The 15596-nt window shown below is 43.3% G+C and overlaps 1 protein-coding gene across 1 annotated transcript; it reads right to left on the minus strand.

Moving 5' to 3' along the window:
- Nucleotides 1-268: 268 nt before the first annotated feature.
- Nucleotides 269-13563, minus strand: CRHBP (corticotropin releasing hormone binding protein). The gene is made up of 7 exons (XM_032404160.1): nucleotides 13085-13563; nucleotides 12635-12728; nucleotides 12242-12399; nucleotides 10658-10868; nucleotides 8891-9039; nucleotides 4519-4636; nucleotides 269-1371 (listed from the first exon to the last, which is right to left on the minus strand). Exons 1-7 carry the CDS (start codon nucleotides 13163-13165, stop codon nucleotides 1214-1216), a joined length of 969 nt encoding a protein of 322 aa, XP_032260051.1. The 5' UTR covers nucleotides 13166-13563; the 3' UTR covers nucleotides 269-1213.
- Between the last annotated feature and the right edge of the window lie 2033 nt (nucleotides 13564-15596).

The raw sequence follows: 15596 nt of genomic DNA on the forward strand, positions 1-15596 counted from the left end.
AACAAGCCCAGTGTATTGGATTCCAGTACATTTCATTATAAAATGACCTTTATATTAAATATGTTTCAGGAATCATAATCAGGCCATTAATTGTGGCAGAGTTTGCAGCTTCTACCCATTAATCCAAAGAAAAGAGTTCAGTACGGAGTATTTCCTTTTTTGCTCAGGACCTCATTTTTGGCCCCAAGCTGTCTTTTATAGACCATAGTCTCCAGCGAGACGTGGACAAGTCTTAGTCAACAGTAAATTGCCCTCAGTACCAAAGAAGTCCTCCAATATCTGCAAATGTCCATGAGAGCTGTAAGACCCCTGCTGTCCTTGCTGAGAAGTACATCCCACAGGGATAAAACTATGTATTCTCAGTTCTCTCGGAGGACAGTAGAAAGAGGATTTCGGCATCCTGCTGCCCGCACCAGTTAGTGCAATTCTGCCTTGTGCTCTAAATAATTCTACTCCCCTGGCCCAGAGTTCTACTGGCTGTAAGAAGTCTAAAATGATTTAGCTCAGCATTTGCTTCTGCATCACATGAGAACATTATTTTCTGATGGTAGTAAAGGAGGGGACTACTCAGGAAAACAAAGCACAATGTCAGGTGCCAACATTCTGATATATTTATTCATGTTTGTATTTGTGGATGGAAACTTTTTCCATGCTACAAAGTTCTGTTAGAAACAAGATGCTATAAATCAATAAAGAATAGCTATAGTTATTGCCTATTAGAATAACAAACAGAAAACAAACAGATACAACTAATTTGGTATACACAGACATTCAATTGTTTTCTGCTCTAAAACTGATATGAACACCACCATTTTAATTCCTTTATGGCATTTTCTCTGGAGATACAATTTTTTTTTTTTTGAGATACAATTTCTTATTGCCCATTGCTTTGTGCTTCTCTTACCAGTTCAGGTTTGTAGCATACCAAAGAATTACAGAAAACTGTTTTTCTACCAAAGAGGGGCTATTTGCCGCCATGTGGTCATTCATATATTACAATGAAAAAGAAGCAAGGTACAAAAATTAATGTATGCTTGTGCACACACGGGTGTGTGTGTGTGTGTGTGTGTGTTTTGTGTATGTGTCTAATGTGTGCTGAAGCCTGGGAATACTGAGTATGAAAGGCTTTTAACTAGCTGGTCATCAAAATCATATATAATAGCTATTAAAAACTCACTTAGCTAGCAGCTTGTAAATCACTGGGGTTGGTTACTCAACGACTAGACAAACAGATTTCTTGGATACTGTTTCCACTTGGGTTTTCCAGTTCATATGGCTCCAGCTGGCGGTACTCAAAAGTCACACGATTTATGTGCTTTCCGCTGGACACCATGCGCACCACCGTGTTGTCACAGCCAATTTTCATTTGGGCTATAATTCACGAAAAAAGTAAAAGGTTCCCTGCAGGTTAGAAACCACACAAACCATTTCCATCGATAAGATCATTTAAACACAAAGAAAGCGAGGGGATGTAGCTCCTCTCACATACTCAAACCATGCTCTTGCCATCAGGTGAAAAGTTCTGTTTTCATTTTTATTATAATATATAATTAATTGTAGAATACTGAAAGTGAACTCAGTTTTCCTCATGTGCAAAAACACTGTTAGCCAAATAAAACTGGCTGGAGGGGCACCTGGGTGGCTCAGTCATTAAGCGTCTGCCTTTGGCTCAGGTCATGATCCCAGGGTCCTGGGATCGAGCCCCGCATCAGGCTCCCTGCTTGGTGGGGAGTCTGCTTCTCCTTCTCCCACTCCCCCTGCTTGTGTTCCCTCCCTTACTGTCTCTCTCTCTCTGTCAAATAAATAAATAAAATCTTAAAAAAAAAAAAAAACTGGCTGGAAAGAGGAGTTAAAAAGAAAATCACAGGGGGAAAAAAAGAAAGAAAGAGGGCACCTGGGTGGCTCAGTCGTTAAGCGTCTGCCTTCGGCTCAGGTCATGATCCCAGGGTCCTGGGATCGAGTCCCACATCGGGCTCCCTGCTCGACAGGAAGCCTGCTTCTCCCTCTCCCACTCCCCCTGCTTGTGTTCCTGCTCTCGCTATCTCCCTCTCTGTCAAATAAATAAATAAAATCTTTAAAAAAAAAAAAAAAAAGAAAGAAAGAAAATCACAGGCCCAAAATGGTGCCCTTTAGGCCAAGGTATGAAACTGGGGCTTAATACCTAATCTAATTGTAATTTCAACCTCCCCCAGAAAGGTAGCCTTAACCAGTCAGGAATTTTTCTATCAGTGTCAGTGAGTCGGCTACAGGGGCCCTCTCCATCCCCCAAAAGGAGGATGAGGCAATCTGCATGACAAGACACCTTGCTTTTCCCCCTAAGGGAAAGTGCCCTTGTCTGGAACAATCTTTTTCTTTTGCCAAATTTCTTGCCCCACCCTCCTTCTATAAAAACCTTCCATTTGGTACAATGCCTTGGAGACCCCTCTACCTGCTAGATGGAATGTTGCCCCATTCATGAATTGTTTACTAAAGCCAATGAGATCTTTAAAATCTATTCAGTGGAATTTTTGTTATTTAACAGAGGCAATAAGATGTCTCTGCACTTCTCATGTTCTCCTATCTGCAAGGCTTCCGTAGTGCAGGCAAGCTGTCTACCCACCCCTGCACCTCTGCTCTAGCTCAGTGTTGGCAGCAGGAGCAGTACCGCCCTCTAGGGACAGGTTGGAAATTTGCAGGGGCAGTTTTTGGTTGTCATTATCTGAGGATGCCAAGTGGCATTTAGTGGACAGGGCTAGAGGATGGAGTGTACTGCGGGATTTTATGCCGACTAAAAAAAAAAAATCACCCGTTTATTATTTTCTGAGCCTAGATAATAACTCTGTTTACATAAAAGCAAAAAATAATTTGCATAGTTTAGATATACACTAATATACTTGTTTTTGTTCTATTGTCCACCTGTACCTTTTGACTCATTTTTTCTGTGCTTCTTATATGGAATGGCTTTTGATATCCTTACTTCTCTTAAATCCAATCTTATTCATTATTTGTTTTTTTAAATTGTATTATTTGTGTAAGCATCTGGCAATGTTTATGTATATCTTCTAGTGCAGCTGTGACCGAACACTTGTATGTTAAAACTCATAGCAGTTTTATCGAAAATTTCTTTTATTTCTCCCTTGTCAAGCTGGGTCCTGAGGCAAGATTTATCTGCCTGACAATAATTTTTTCTGTTGTTTTAATTTTGTCTGTCTCCTCCCGACCCCTTGTCTCTGTCAGGCCTACATCCTGAGAAACACTAGCATTATTATTGCATGACAAATGAAGTAAAACAGCCAGATACTTAATTGAGATAAAAGTCAATTTAGAGACATAACAAATATAAACCCTATAATTATTTTTATATAAGCACCTGGGAGTCTTGGTTAAGCTTCTATGAGGAGATCCAAATTTAATTTTCTTTACATGATTTGGAAGGTTATTCTTTTTCTGACCTTACTCTAAACTTTAATATATATATCAGGATCCATTTCCTTTGTTATGTGCACCTGATTTACTTATTATTTGACATAAATGCACCAAAATTACTCTGGTTTCAGTAACCTAAATTTTAAGGCATGAGTATTCCTTAGACCTTAATCTACTCTTCTTACCCCGAGCAAATGCATCTCCTCACAGGTGCCCTCCTGCATGGAAGGATCCAGTGCTTCAGAGAACACAGTAAGAGGCGAGAAAAGCCACATGGACTGACTGTTTATTTTTTTTATTTTATTTTATTTTTTTTTAATTTTTTTTTATTGTTTGGACTGACTGTTTAAACCAGCAATTCCCAGCCACCCTCACCCCGCCTGACCATCATCCAATGGAAAATCGTCACTGATCCCTCACAAAGAATATCTGGTTCTGTTTGGCATGCTGTGTACTAAACTGGTCTTTCATTACCAGTGACCACTTTTAGGTTTCAGGACGTATTTCTGCTTTTGCACTGGTCTTCCAGAGGCTGCTTTTGCCCCTAGAAGTTGGGGACATTCAGCAAGTCTGAGAATTTCTAATAAAGCATATAACTTTTAATTTATGTACTATGAGTAATATCCACATACACATTCCATATATATATATGGAAAAGTTATTTAGATATTACTCCATTATTTAAACAAGATATTACTTCTTTATTATACTCTTACTAACTGATGATACATCTATCTGAAGCATAGTTTTCAGTTAGTAAACTCTCTAGTCTTTAGAGGATGAAAGCAGGTAACTTCAAGAAGGTGGAAAGAGCACAGAACATAAAAACTGTCATTTTCATGGTTTTCTTAGGGCCAACCTTAAACACGTACCCTTCTTTCTTCAAAGCTTCCTCTCCCAGGTTCAGATATTTTGGTAATGCCTTGTCAATACCATACATATGCTCAAATGTAAAAATCCTTACATCGGCTCAAGGTGCAAAACCCAAGTTTTTAGGGTGGAAATTGCCTTCCCATGTATAAAAAAATCTGAGGTGTTTTATTTAAGGAAGTATCAAGTTTTATTTAAGGAATCTTGACAGGCTCATAAATAATAATCAAAGAAATGTCTCACCAGGGCCATGAAAGGAATAGCAGAGGCCAGCCAGAGGCATCATCTTGGAAGGGTCCAGCCCAGGTCCTCCCAGCAGCTCCACAAAGTCTCCTATTCCCCCACAACCTGCTGAGGGGTTCTAAGAGAATGAAGCAGCAGAGGAAGATATATTTCAACCAATTACAGAAGTCAGACCATTTGACCAACCGCAAGGTGGTGAATCCCCTCAATCAGCCTTGCCATGTTGGCGGTGCCATTTAATTGAACATCCAGGACTCCGGAAATGAAAAGACATTTATAAGGAAAAAAAAATCGTAAGAACTGCTCTTCTAAATCAGTTGAGTAATCATTTTCTTTAAATGTGTGTGCATTTAAAAAAAAAAAAAATGTTATAATCTCAAGGACCGGAATGATGAAATGGGAATCTGTAAACTCCACATAAAATGAATGAAAATTGAATCTGAAAATGCTTTGCTTTTTAAATCATCTGGACATACATATGGAATTATTCGAATTTCTTAATGCACGCAGTCAGCATTTATAAACAGAGCTTTCACATCAGTTTTTCCTTCAACTCACCTCTTTTCCTCTTCTTTATTTTTTTTTTTAATTTTTTTATTTTAAAGATTTTATGTATTTATTTGACAGAGACAGAGATAGCAAGAACAGGAACACAAGCAGCGGGAATGGGAGAGGGAGAAGCAGGCTTCCCCTCGAGGAGGGAGCCCGATGTGGGACTCGATCCCAGAACCCTGGGATCATGACCTGAGCCGAAGGCAGACTCTTAATGATGAGCCACCCAGGCACTCTTTTCCTCTTCTTTAGAAAGGACTTTGCCTGATCTTGGGACAATCCTTATCATTTCTACTAATGGGCATTGAGATTAGTTCTAAGAATGTTAAAGAAAGAATAGAGCCCTCCTTTGGGGCTCAAGGTAGGTAGAGTTACCAGTGTCTTTCTCCTCCCAACTAAAACAAATTTATTTCAAGCTACTCAAAACCAGAATGTATTCCAGAATGTAATCCACTGTTAACTGTTTTCCACTCCCTTCATCCTTTCCACACTGCCTTGTCCACAGCAATTCCTACACTTCACTTTCCCACAAAAATAAAGCAGCTACTCTCAGTCCCAAAGGTTGCACTTTGGGCCACCCAGCTCCTGTGATCAGGGCTGCTGGCCTCATCGGCATGGTCCCCTGTGCCCACGGGCCCACACTTACAAGGGCCTTGTGCTTGGCTGAAGGCTCTGCTGTCACCATCCTGAAATTCCTAATAACTCTAAAACAAGGGCCTGCACATTTTCATCTTGCACTGTCCCCCATAACTACATAGCCAGCTTTGCCTGTGATCCTCTCCTTCACTTAGGCACACTATCGCGAGATCTAGTGCAGAGTGGCAGGGTGCTCAGAGGTGAACCAGGTAGACCCTGCCACATAGGGAACAACATCTAAAATAGAAAATGTTAGGGGCACCTGGGTGGCTCAGTCGGTTAAGTGTCTGCCTTCAGCTCAGGTCATGATCTCGGGGTTCTGGGATCGAGTCCCATGTCGGGCTCCCTGCTCAACAGGGAGTCTGCTTCTCCCTCTCCCTCTGCCCCTGCTCTCTTGCTCTCTCTCTCTGTCTCAAATAAATAAATCTTTAAAAAATAAATAAAATAGAAAATGTTAAACACACACATATATAAACACACATTCAAACATCTAGAAGACACTGAAATGCAACTAGAACTAAACAACAACTTAGGAAATAATATATAACACCAACTGTTTGGCTAATACAAGGAAGGAAGTGAGGACATTCATTTTTTAAGTGCCTACTCTATCTTGGGTCCAATGCTTAGATGCTCTACACATAATTTCATCCAATAATGAAATAGAGGCTTAATTAGCCCTCCTGTGTACAGGGCTCATGCTCTTGTATCAAGAGTTGAGTGAGAGGTGAAGGAAAAAAATCTTAATTGCCTTTCCCTTCAGGAGAGGATATCCAGGGGGAACATCCCTTAAGACTAAACTTTCCACTTGGTTCTTCAGGATCTAAATTTCAGCGGGAGGTGGTGAAGGGGAAAAGGCAGGCCCCAGAGAGAGAAATGGGAAGTAAGGAAGTTGGGAAGAAGTAGGAGCTAAAATGAGGGGAACCAAGCAGAAACAAAGAAGTTGGACACACCTGTTCCTTGACGTTCAATGACTTTTCTCTGCTCTTCCCAAACCTCTCAGCTAGTCTTAGGAATGAGAAGTACTACACTACCCTGCTGTGTTCAGCTCCTCGGCAGCAAGCTCCTAGATTTCTCTGTTGAGGTTCTGGCTCTCTGGACTAAGCCACTACCATCTCTTGCCTAAACTGTGACAATGGCCCTTCCCGCACCACTCTGGTCCCCACAGCCCCTTCACCAGCCAGAATGGCCTTTAGGTAAGCCTCTCCCTCTTGCCCCCCCCTCCCCCACCGTGGACCTTGTTAATTAATTGGGTCACGAGATCAGCAATTCCCAACCACCCTCACTGGACCTGAGCATAATCAAATGGATTATGTCGCTTTCCTGCCTGTACTCCTTCAGTGGTTTCCCAGCGCACTTAGAATAAACTCAAACTCCTTCATATGCCCTGCTGGGCTCTCCACACCCTGGCTCTGCCCTTCTCCCTGATGCTGTCCAGTATTCGCGCCCCCCCCCCACTCTACCTTTCTATTTCTGGAAACCAGCAAGCCCATTCCTCCCTCTGACTCTCTGCATTATTGTCCCCTGTGTTCCTGGCTCTTCAGGGGCTGCTGGCTCCTTCCTACCTATCAGTCACATTTTACTTTAAACGTCTCCTTCTCAGAGGTTTTCTTTCCTGACCACCTTACCTCAAGGAGCTCCCCACCCCTCCCTCTACTCCCTTGTCTATCACAGCACTCTGCCTCATTTTCTGTTGGGCACTCATCACTATTTCGAACGCATTACACTTTTGCTTATCTCAACCCACTAGAATGCAGCTTCCATGTGAGCAGGACCTGTGTAGTTCATTGCTATTTCCAGCATCTAGAATAGTGCCTTGCACATAGGAAGAACCCAAAAACTATTTTGTAAAAGAATAGATGTTTAGAACACTGCAGACTTCAACATTTTTTCGAGGGGAAACGCCAAGATGACTCCTCACAGCTCAGAACAACTAACGTGCAGATCTCCCAACCTGGGATGGTGCTTGCCATCCATCTTCTGTGGTAAACATCAGGATTGACATACAAACAATCTCAGGCCAGAGGGCTACGCCAAAGACATCTGCTTATTCTGGTCTTTATCAAAGGATTATTCTTCTACTAAGGCCCAATCAAAACAAACAAACAAACAAACAAAAACAGGCCCTGGCCCATGAAATTAGGGCTTAATGGAAATTAGATACACACCTTTCTTCAGTGCTGGTCCTATTTATTTGGTTTTCACTGAAACCTGCCTGATTAGGAACAATGTGTGTCTTTGATGTCAGCAAATATATGAGCCATCTTAACCAAGGAATATGAAAAAGTGAAAGGAAATGAGAATGACTCAGAGTGAAGAAGCCAGCAATACCAAAAAAAAAAAAAAAAAGTGGTCAAACTCAGCATTAATTGTGAAGTCCATACAGAAGTTCATGGAAATATAGACTGATAGAGATTCTCAACTAATATTTTCATGCCAAATGTATTGAACTAAATGTAATGTAAAGAAGGGGTGCCTGGGCTCAGTCGGTTAAGCATCTGCCTTTGGCTCAGGTACTGATCCCAGGGTCCTGGGATCGAGCCTCGCATCGGGCTCCTTGCTCAGCAGGCTCCCCGCTGCCTGCCACTCCCCCTGCTTGTGCTTACTCTCTTTCTCTGATAAATAAATAAGTAAGTAAATAAATAAATAAATAAAATCTTTTTTAAGAATGTAATATAAAAAAAATCTTCAAAACTTTACTGTATTTTGTAATATAAAAATCCAATTCTGTATTTTATGCTACACTTAGCATTCCTTCATCACACAGTTCTGTCACTGAGATACTTCTTTCATGTCATAAAGAAATGCCAAAATTCAGAAAAACAGCTGTGTAGATGACTCACACTAGGTTCTGCTAGGAGAGAATTTTTGTAAAAGAGGCAAGTACAAGAGAGTTCAATTGTAATTATATGCCACAACTTTCCCAATTGAACACATTTCTTACATCACAAGAGAAGTATCCAAGTAATCAGAAGGGGCACCTGAGTACGCAACATGCAGTGTAAGGGAAATAGAAGGGGGCTTTCATCAAAGCAGCGAGGGTAACAGCCCATGTGGGACTGACAGCCAGCAGAAAGACACACTCCCGCAATTTGCTAATGTCCACGTTTACCCTGTATGCTTCCTTCTCCTCTGATAAAGCTGTGGCCTCAGTAAATGATTGGGAAGTAAGAAAGCAACTTACCTTGAACTGCAGACCATTTAAGTGTCCCAGGGTAAGATCCGATATTTTGATCGCCACGGGATAAATTATGGAGAAGCTGCAGTTTTGCCGCAGATGCGGGACCACCAGGGTAAACCTTCCACTGGGGGTCTGGGAAATCACATTGCAGGCTTTGTGGAAAAACAAAATCACATTTTCACTATTTGGTATGCTGGGTTTTCATAGAAATTTATCCTATCCTTATTCTAGGCTCCTATTCAGGGTCTAGGGCCCTTGTGGCCTGGACGAGAATAGGTATCACAAGGGCAATTTGGTCCCGGGAGGCAAGGGGGCTTCTAATCTCAATCTCAAGGAGTTACCTTGTTTACAACAATCGTAAGACATAAAGTAATAATCAAACAACACTAGCTAGTAGAAGTTCTAGAAACACTTCATTAACTAGGGTCCAAATTTGAGCTGTAAATCTGAAAGAATAAAAGCTCAAAGGTGAGGCCAGAACTCAAACCCTGCCTGCCTGAAAGCTTCATTCACTGAACTTGGAACCATAATGATATTTTTAAAATAATGAAGTCAATAAATAAAAACATAGTTACAAAAGAGGCTGAGAAAAACAGAAAGCAGGCTTATGTCTGAATAAATATTTGCTGGGTGTTAAGTGGTAACTTGACTAAAAGGTAAAATATTTTTTAAAGGTAAAATATTAATGTTTAACTTTATCATAAGACTTTCTGATTTGTTTTGTATCTCAAATCTAGATTTATAATAAATTTATTCTCCTAACTATGAAACTAGAAGTATCAGAGTTTTGCTGATCATGGGCCAAAGATTTCTAATTGATCAGAATAGTCAGAACTACCTCTTTCTCTTTCCTATGTTTAAATTACACTTAATTTCAAAAAGAACTGAAATACCTTGGTGATTCTACAAGATTGCTGATTTCTAACCACACAAAATATAGAAGTGTTGTTTTCTAGTGTTATTCTGCTCCAGTTCTCAAAAATGGACTTTTTGGGGGGCTTCTTTTTTAAAAAATAAAAATTGGAAGGTAAGTCAATACATTATTCTTTGGCAGATTAGACCCCATTCTTCCACCATTTGAAGTGTTAATACCATTGTGTGCAGCTAAAAATGAATGATTTTTTTTCTTTTCCCGATTTAAAAAAAATACATTTTTCTCTTAGTGGAGAAAAATAGTAAGTAGTTGGTTCATGAACTCATTCTGATTACAATAACATGTTTTAGGGCTGAGCTGTTCAGCTTTATAGCATCTATGTGTGTATCCAACAGAAATGAAATTAGAGTGGTGGGCTCCAAATTAGAAAGCAATGCTGAGGTCCTTCAGTCCAACCCTCTGCTTAGGACATGAAATCTGTCTATCACATCTCAGATAGAGCCTTTGCCCAAATATCTCTAAGAAGACAACCTCAGATCTGATTCATCAAGCTAATCCCAGATCAATGGAATGACTCAGAGGGATTAAAGTTTGTCACTGAATCCATTATAGTGCCTCAGAAGATCAGAAAAAGACTAAAGAAAAAAAATAAAATTTTGCCCACCAAAAATTAATATCCTACCTAGCCTGGGAAATCAATTAAAAACTGTGAATTGATTTTCGGAGTAAGGACTAGGAAATATCCTTAAAGTCATTTCTAATGACAAAAGAATTTCCATTCAAATCATTCCTCACTTCAAATTTCTTAAGTCTGGTGCAATCACACTACCTTTGAAAAGCAGATCTGACACTCCCTCCAAGTCCTGCCTTCCCACTAAGAGAGGGAGTCCACTTACGAAAGAGGTTGGGATCTGTCTTTATGGTGAAGGTGAATCCATTTCCTGGTTCATGAACCCGGAAGAAGATCATGGCCACATTCTGGGAAGATCTGATGCTCCTTCGGCTAAGACCACTGTCACAGAAATCTATGTACCGCTCAGTTGTGGGGAGAGGATGATCCTGGGAACTGGGGAACTTCTCCCCCTTAAGAATCCAACCATCAAATACCTTCCAACAAAAAAACACACAGATGTAGATGATCATTTCCATCAACTCCTGAAGTCACAGGTGTGTTGGAAAGGGGGGAGTTACCTAGCAATGAGCCTTCAGTCCTAAGTGGGCAACTGACAGCCTGCACTCCCCTGACCACTTGCTTTCCATCTGTATATGTATTTTGACCAATACTTGTTTGCAAGGATTATTATTAATGATTTTTTTCTTCATAAACCTTAAAGTATCCAAAGTAAGTAAACTCTGTTATACTCTATTTTATAATTTCAGCCTCCTTGGTATGAAACTGTAGACAATATACATTTTTATCTTGGTCACATTTTCCACACATCCCATCTTGCGAAGAATTCCACACAAGCATAATTTGGGTTTCAGCTTTCTCTTCCTTCTCCATGTCAACATATTAACAAAACATCTCAAAACTAGCAAAAGCAAAAAACAGGAGCAGCAACTTTACCTACTTGCCAAAGGCTGTAATATGCCCACTTCCCTCATTTTGTAACTCTTATTTCACATTAAACTATCAAGAACTACTTCAACACTCAGACAGCAATGGCTGTTATGCCACTTAGGACCTTTTTTTTCCCTTCACTTTGTTCAAGTTTGTGGTTAGATAAAAGGTCAGGGTCGACGGACAGTACTCCTAAAATCATCACAGGTCTCCAACTGAGTGAGTCCAACCTAGTGCACATTCGCAAAATCACCGGCTACAGATGACTTCATCACACTTAGTCGTCTTCTGAGGACTTGGACAGATTCCAAAATCACTCCACCTGGGAGGTTCTCATCGTGACCATCGCGACCGGCCTGCGTAGCCCCATCAGCCGGCCCCAGCTGAGCGGTCAGACTCACGGGGACGACTAGGAGTGGGCATGTGGTACGGTTGGGGGACTTGTCCTCGCCTCCCAACTGCCCCAGACTATAGACCCCCTCTCAGCGTCCGTCGCAGCCGCCAGAGCCCTGCTGCTTCCAAACCGGCTCACCCGGGCATTGAGGACGGCCTCCGCGAGCCCCGCACAGCTCCACAGAGACGCGGGCCGGCCTTCGAAGCTGGGCGGGCCCTCCAGGTAGCCCCGAGCCGCGGTGCCAGTTAGTTGGTATCATTTTTCATCTAACACAGTGCTTCACGCCACAAGTTCAAGTCTTTGCAAGCGCGGGATCCCGGGAGCGCACGGAGGGGAATTTAAAGCACTGCAACGGGCGAGGCCGCAGGCCCTCGGGCGCGGGGCGAGGTTCGCTCGGTCGGGGAGGCGCTCTGCCCCTCGGGCACTAACTCCCCACCCCGCAGCCCCCCCCCGCTGGGCACCGCACCCCGGCCCGGCGCCCCTCAGGGCCCCGCGGCGGGGGCAGGGGCGGGCGGGTCGCCTCACCTTCAGGAAGTCGCCGCCCTGACAGTCGATGGAGACCAGGTCGTAGTGGATGGTGATGAACTCTTCGGGCTCGGCGATGAGGAAGGCGGCGCAGTGCAGCTGCGGCCGGTCGGCGGTGAAGGTGAACTGGCCCGGGAGGCTCAGCATGTCCAGGCACCCTGCGGGAGGGCAGGGGGGCCGGGGGGGGGGGGGCAGAGCTGCGGCCACCGAGGCACCGGCTCCCGGGCAGCCCGTCTCACGTGCCCCGTTCCCGACTCCCCGTCCCCGGCGGGACCCCAAGATGGGAATCGCACCCCCCGCCCCGGCGGTGCCCGGGGCCTCCTGCGCTGGCGCGGAGCCCAAGCTCGCCACCTCCCCGCTGGCCGCGGACGCGCGCCGGCAGCCCGGACTCACGCAGAGCGCGGCGGTACACAGGCGCCCCCGCCAGCTCCCGCTTCAGGCTGGCGCCGAGGAGCAGGAAAGGGTCGTGGTCCGCCGCTTCCCGCAGCTGGCAAGGAGAACGAGTCAGTCGGCAAAGTTCAAGAGGTGGGAAAGGGGACTGGCAGCGGGGCACTCTCCCTGCCCCGCAGCAAAGAGAATAAAGTGACGGGATACATCTCCCGCGTCCAGAGAAGAGAAGGTCTTAGACCCTTTCCACGAGACCCAGGTATCCCCAGGGGCCAAGGGAAGGACGGAGAGGCAGGGAGGAAGACCAGTCCAGGGGAAACCAGGAGAAAGAAGGGGCAAAAGATAGGGAAGAAAGAGCTAACCCCAACAAAGGCTGAGAGCTGAGGCAGCTTATCTATCCCCCAAGGCTGGACACACACACAGAAGATGTGATGGGTCAGTCCGGAGATAGCTCACCTCTAGGTACCGGTTCTCCACTCTTAGAGCCATCAGGAAGATCAGAATGAAGTGATACTGAAGTTTGAAAGAAGGAGACATGCTGGCCTGACTTCTGCAGCTGGTATGCTCCTCCCTGAAGGTCTCAGGCTTTGCTTCCCACACCTTCGCCCAGGCTGAGAGCTAGAAGCTGGTAGGGTCCCTTTGCTGGGTCTCTTTTATAGAGCAGTGAGGAGGGGAGGCTCTCTGCCCCTTAACTGATCTGAGCTCAGTAACCACGGGTTACTCTGTCTCAGTGACAAAGTGCGTGCTGATGACGAGGGTCCCCCTCTCAGCCACAAATTTTCAGAGTGGTCCAGCATTATTCACCAAGAATGATTTCAGGCACTTACAACTTATTGAACTAAACTGTGGGAGAAAGAACGAGGTAAGGCTAGAGAATAAAGGAGGGCATTTTGCTGGATCTGCCAAATGCTGAATTATCTCCTCCTGTGGATATTTAGGGAATTCTCGGTGTTGCAAAGCAAAGTGACAAAGTTACACACGTGCATAAAATACCCAAACACTTATAACCTTATCATGCAGGCTTGTCACAGAACCTTGGATGGAATCATGCTGGAGCCTATCAGAGAATATAGTATTCGTGCAATTGCTCATGTCTCAGGAAAAAACATGAGGTGTTTTTAGTTATGAACAGAAGCTGAAGTCTGATTTTGCAGAAGATGGCTATAATGCAACTCAAGCTTTCTTTCTCTCCCTTCGTCTTTGCTTTATCCTGGTCCAGTTTCTTGTAAGCATTTCCCTAATGGAAAGCTAACTCAGGCATCTATGAACTTCTGGATTTTAGCTGAGCTTTGTCATTCAGCCCAAATGTATACATGGTAGGACACACTCCTGGGCCAGCGAACTGTGACCATGACCTTGGCATCCATCTGAACCAGTGAGAGATGAAGTCATTGTATTTCACACCTTCAAATACTTAGATTATTTTGATATTCTGATAGAAAGAACTGCCCAGAAGCTTTATTATAACTGCTTATCAGCAAATGTACAGGGCTAACAAATGACTTAGAGATCCAGAAGTAAGCATCTTTGCTGATTAGATAGAAGACAGTTGTTTCCCCTTTATGTCAAAATTTGTGGGAAATATGGGGATGCTAAAATTTTGGCTTTCCAGTTTATGTGCTAAGCAAGGCAACTACAAATTCTAAAAACATCATGTTGTTTTACCTCTTTCTGCCTGATTGAAAACATGATACTACCTTTAGCTTTCTTTGTTATTAAAATTAGTACAAAGAATGAGACCATAATACAAGTTTTCACTCAAGGAAATGGTTATATTTTTAGTTTATAAATACTCAAAATTAAGCAGTAATTTACCTAGTGGTGTTGGAACTTGATATTTTCATATTTAAGACTATTTGAGCTCTAGGGGCGCCTGGGTGGCTCAGTCGTTAGGCGTCTGCCTTCGGCTCAGGTCATGATCTCAGGGTCCTGGGATCGAGCCCCGCATCGGGCTCCCTGCTCCGCGGGAAGCCTGCTTCTCCCTCTCCCACTCCCCCTGCTTGCGTTCCCTCTCTCACTGTGTCTCTCTCTGTCAAATAAATAAATAAAATCTTAAAAAAAAAAAAAAGACTATTTGAGCTCTAAAGGGGCTGCCCCTTAGTTGTTCAACTGGAAGGCCTTCCTACCGTACTCCAATTTTGGAAACAGTCCTCAGACCACAGAGAGCCTGAAGGGGAATGGTACCCAAAGGTTATGAACCCTGGGCACCATGTCCTTCTCCCCATCTTGGGACTGTTTAGATGTCTGAATTTCAGAGAGGATATAAAGAAACCTAAGAGGAATAAAACAGTAGAAAAATAAATGGTTTAAGACCAGTTTGCTTGGCCTCAAACATGCCAGGCCATCTTCAGGCCTCTCTCCCTCACTGTTCATGCCTGAGAAAGCTCAGGCACACTCATCCCACATGCCATGGACACATTTTCCTTTTCTGTCAACCTAGCTATGGCCTTGGCCTGCTCCCAGGATTTAGCCCAGCACTCAGCTTTGGAGACTCCTGTTTATCCCACTTTGGGGGTCTGGCTTTGGTAGCATCACCATGGAGATAGTCTTCTATCTCCTTCTGCCCCTACCTACACACACACACACACCAATGATGTTCCTACATGCATTCATGATGTTTTCTCCTCAGGGAGTACACACAGGAAGAGCTGGGATATATGAGGGCAAACATAGCCACAGATAGATAATATTCTATTTTATATAACAACCCACAAATTATCACATATGGATGAACTTTATTTCCACAAAAGGTGTCATGTTCACCAGCTTGGCAAATATCTACTAATCCAACAGAAATTGTTTCTTGTGGTTTATTATTATTATTATTATTATTAAGAGTAACAACAGAAGATATTTGCAAATGATATATCTGACAAGGGGTTACTATCCAAAATATATAAAGAACTCATACAAGTCAACATCAAAAAAACCCCAAACAATCCAAAACAAACAAACAATCTGATTAAAA

Source organism: Phoca vitulina, unplaced genomic scaffold, assembly GCF_004348235.1.
Source record: "Phoca vitulina isolate PV1807 unplaced genomic scaffold, GSC_HSeal_1.0 scaffold6, whole genome shotgun sequence".
In the NCBI taxonomy this organism is placed as follows: Eukaryota; Metazoa; Chordata; class Mammalia; order Carnivora; family Phocidae; genus Phoca; species Phoca vitulina.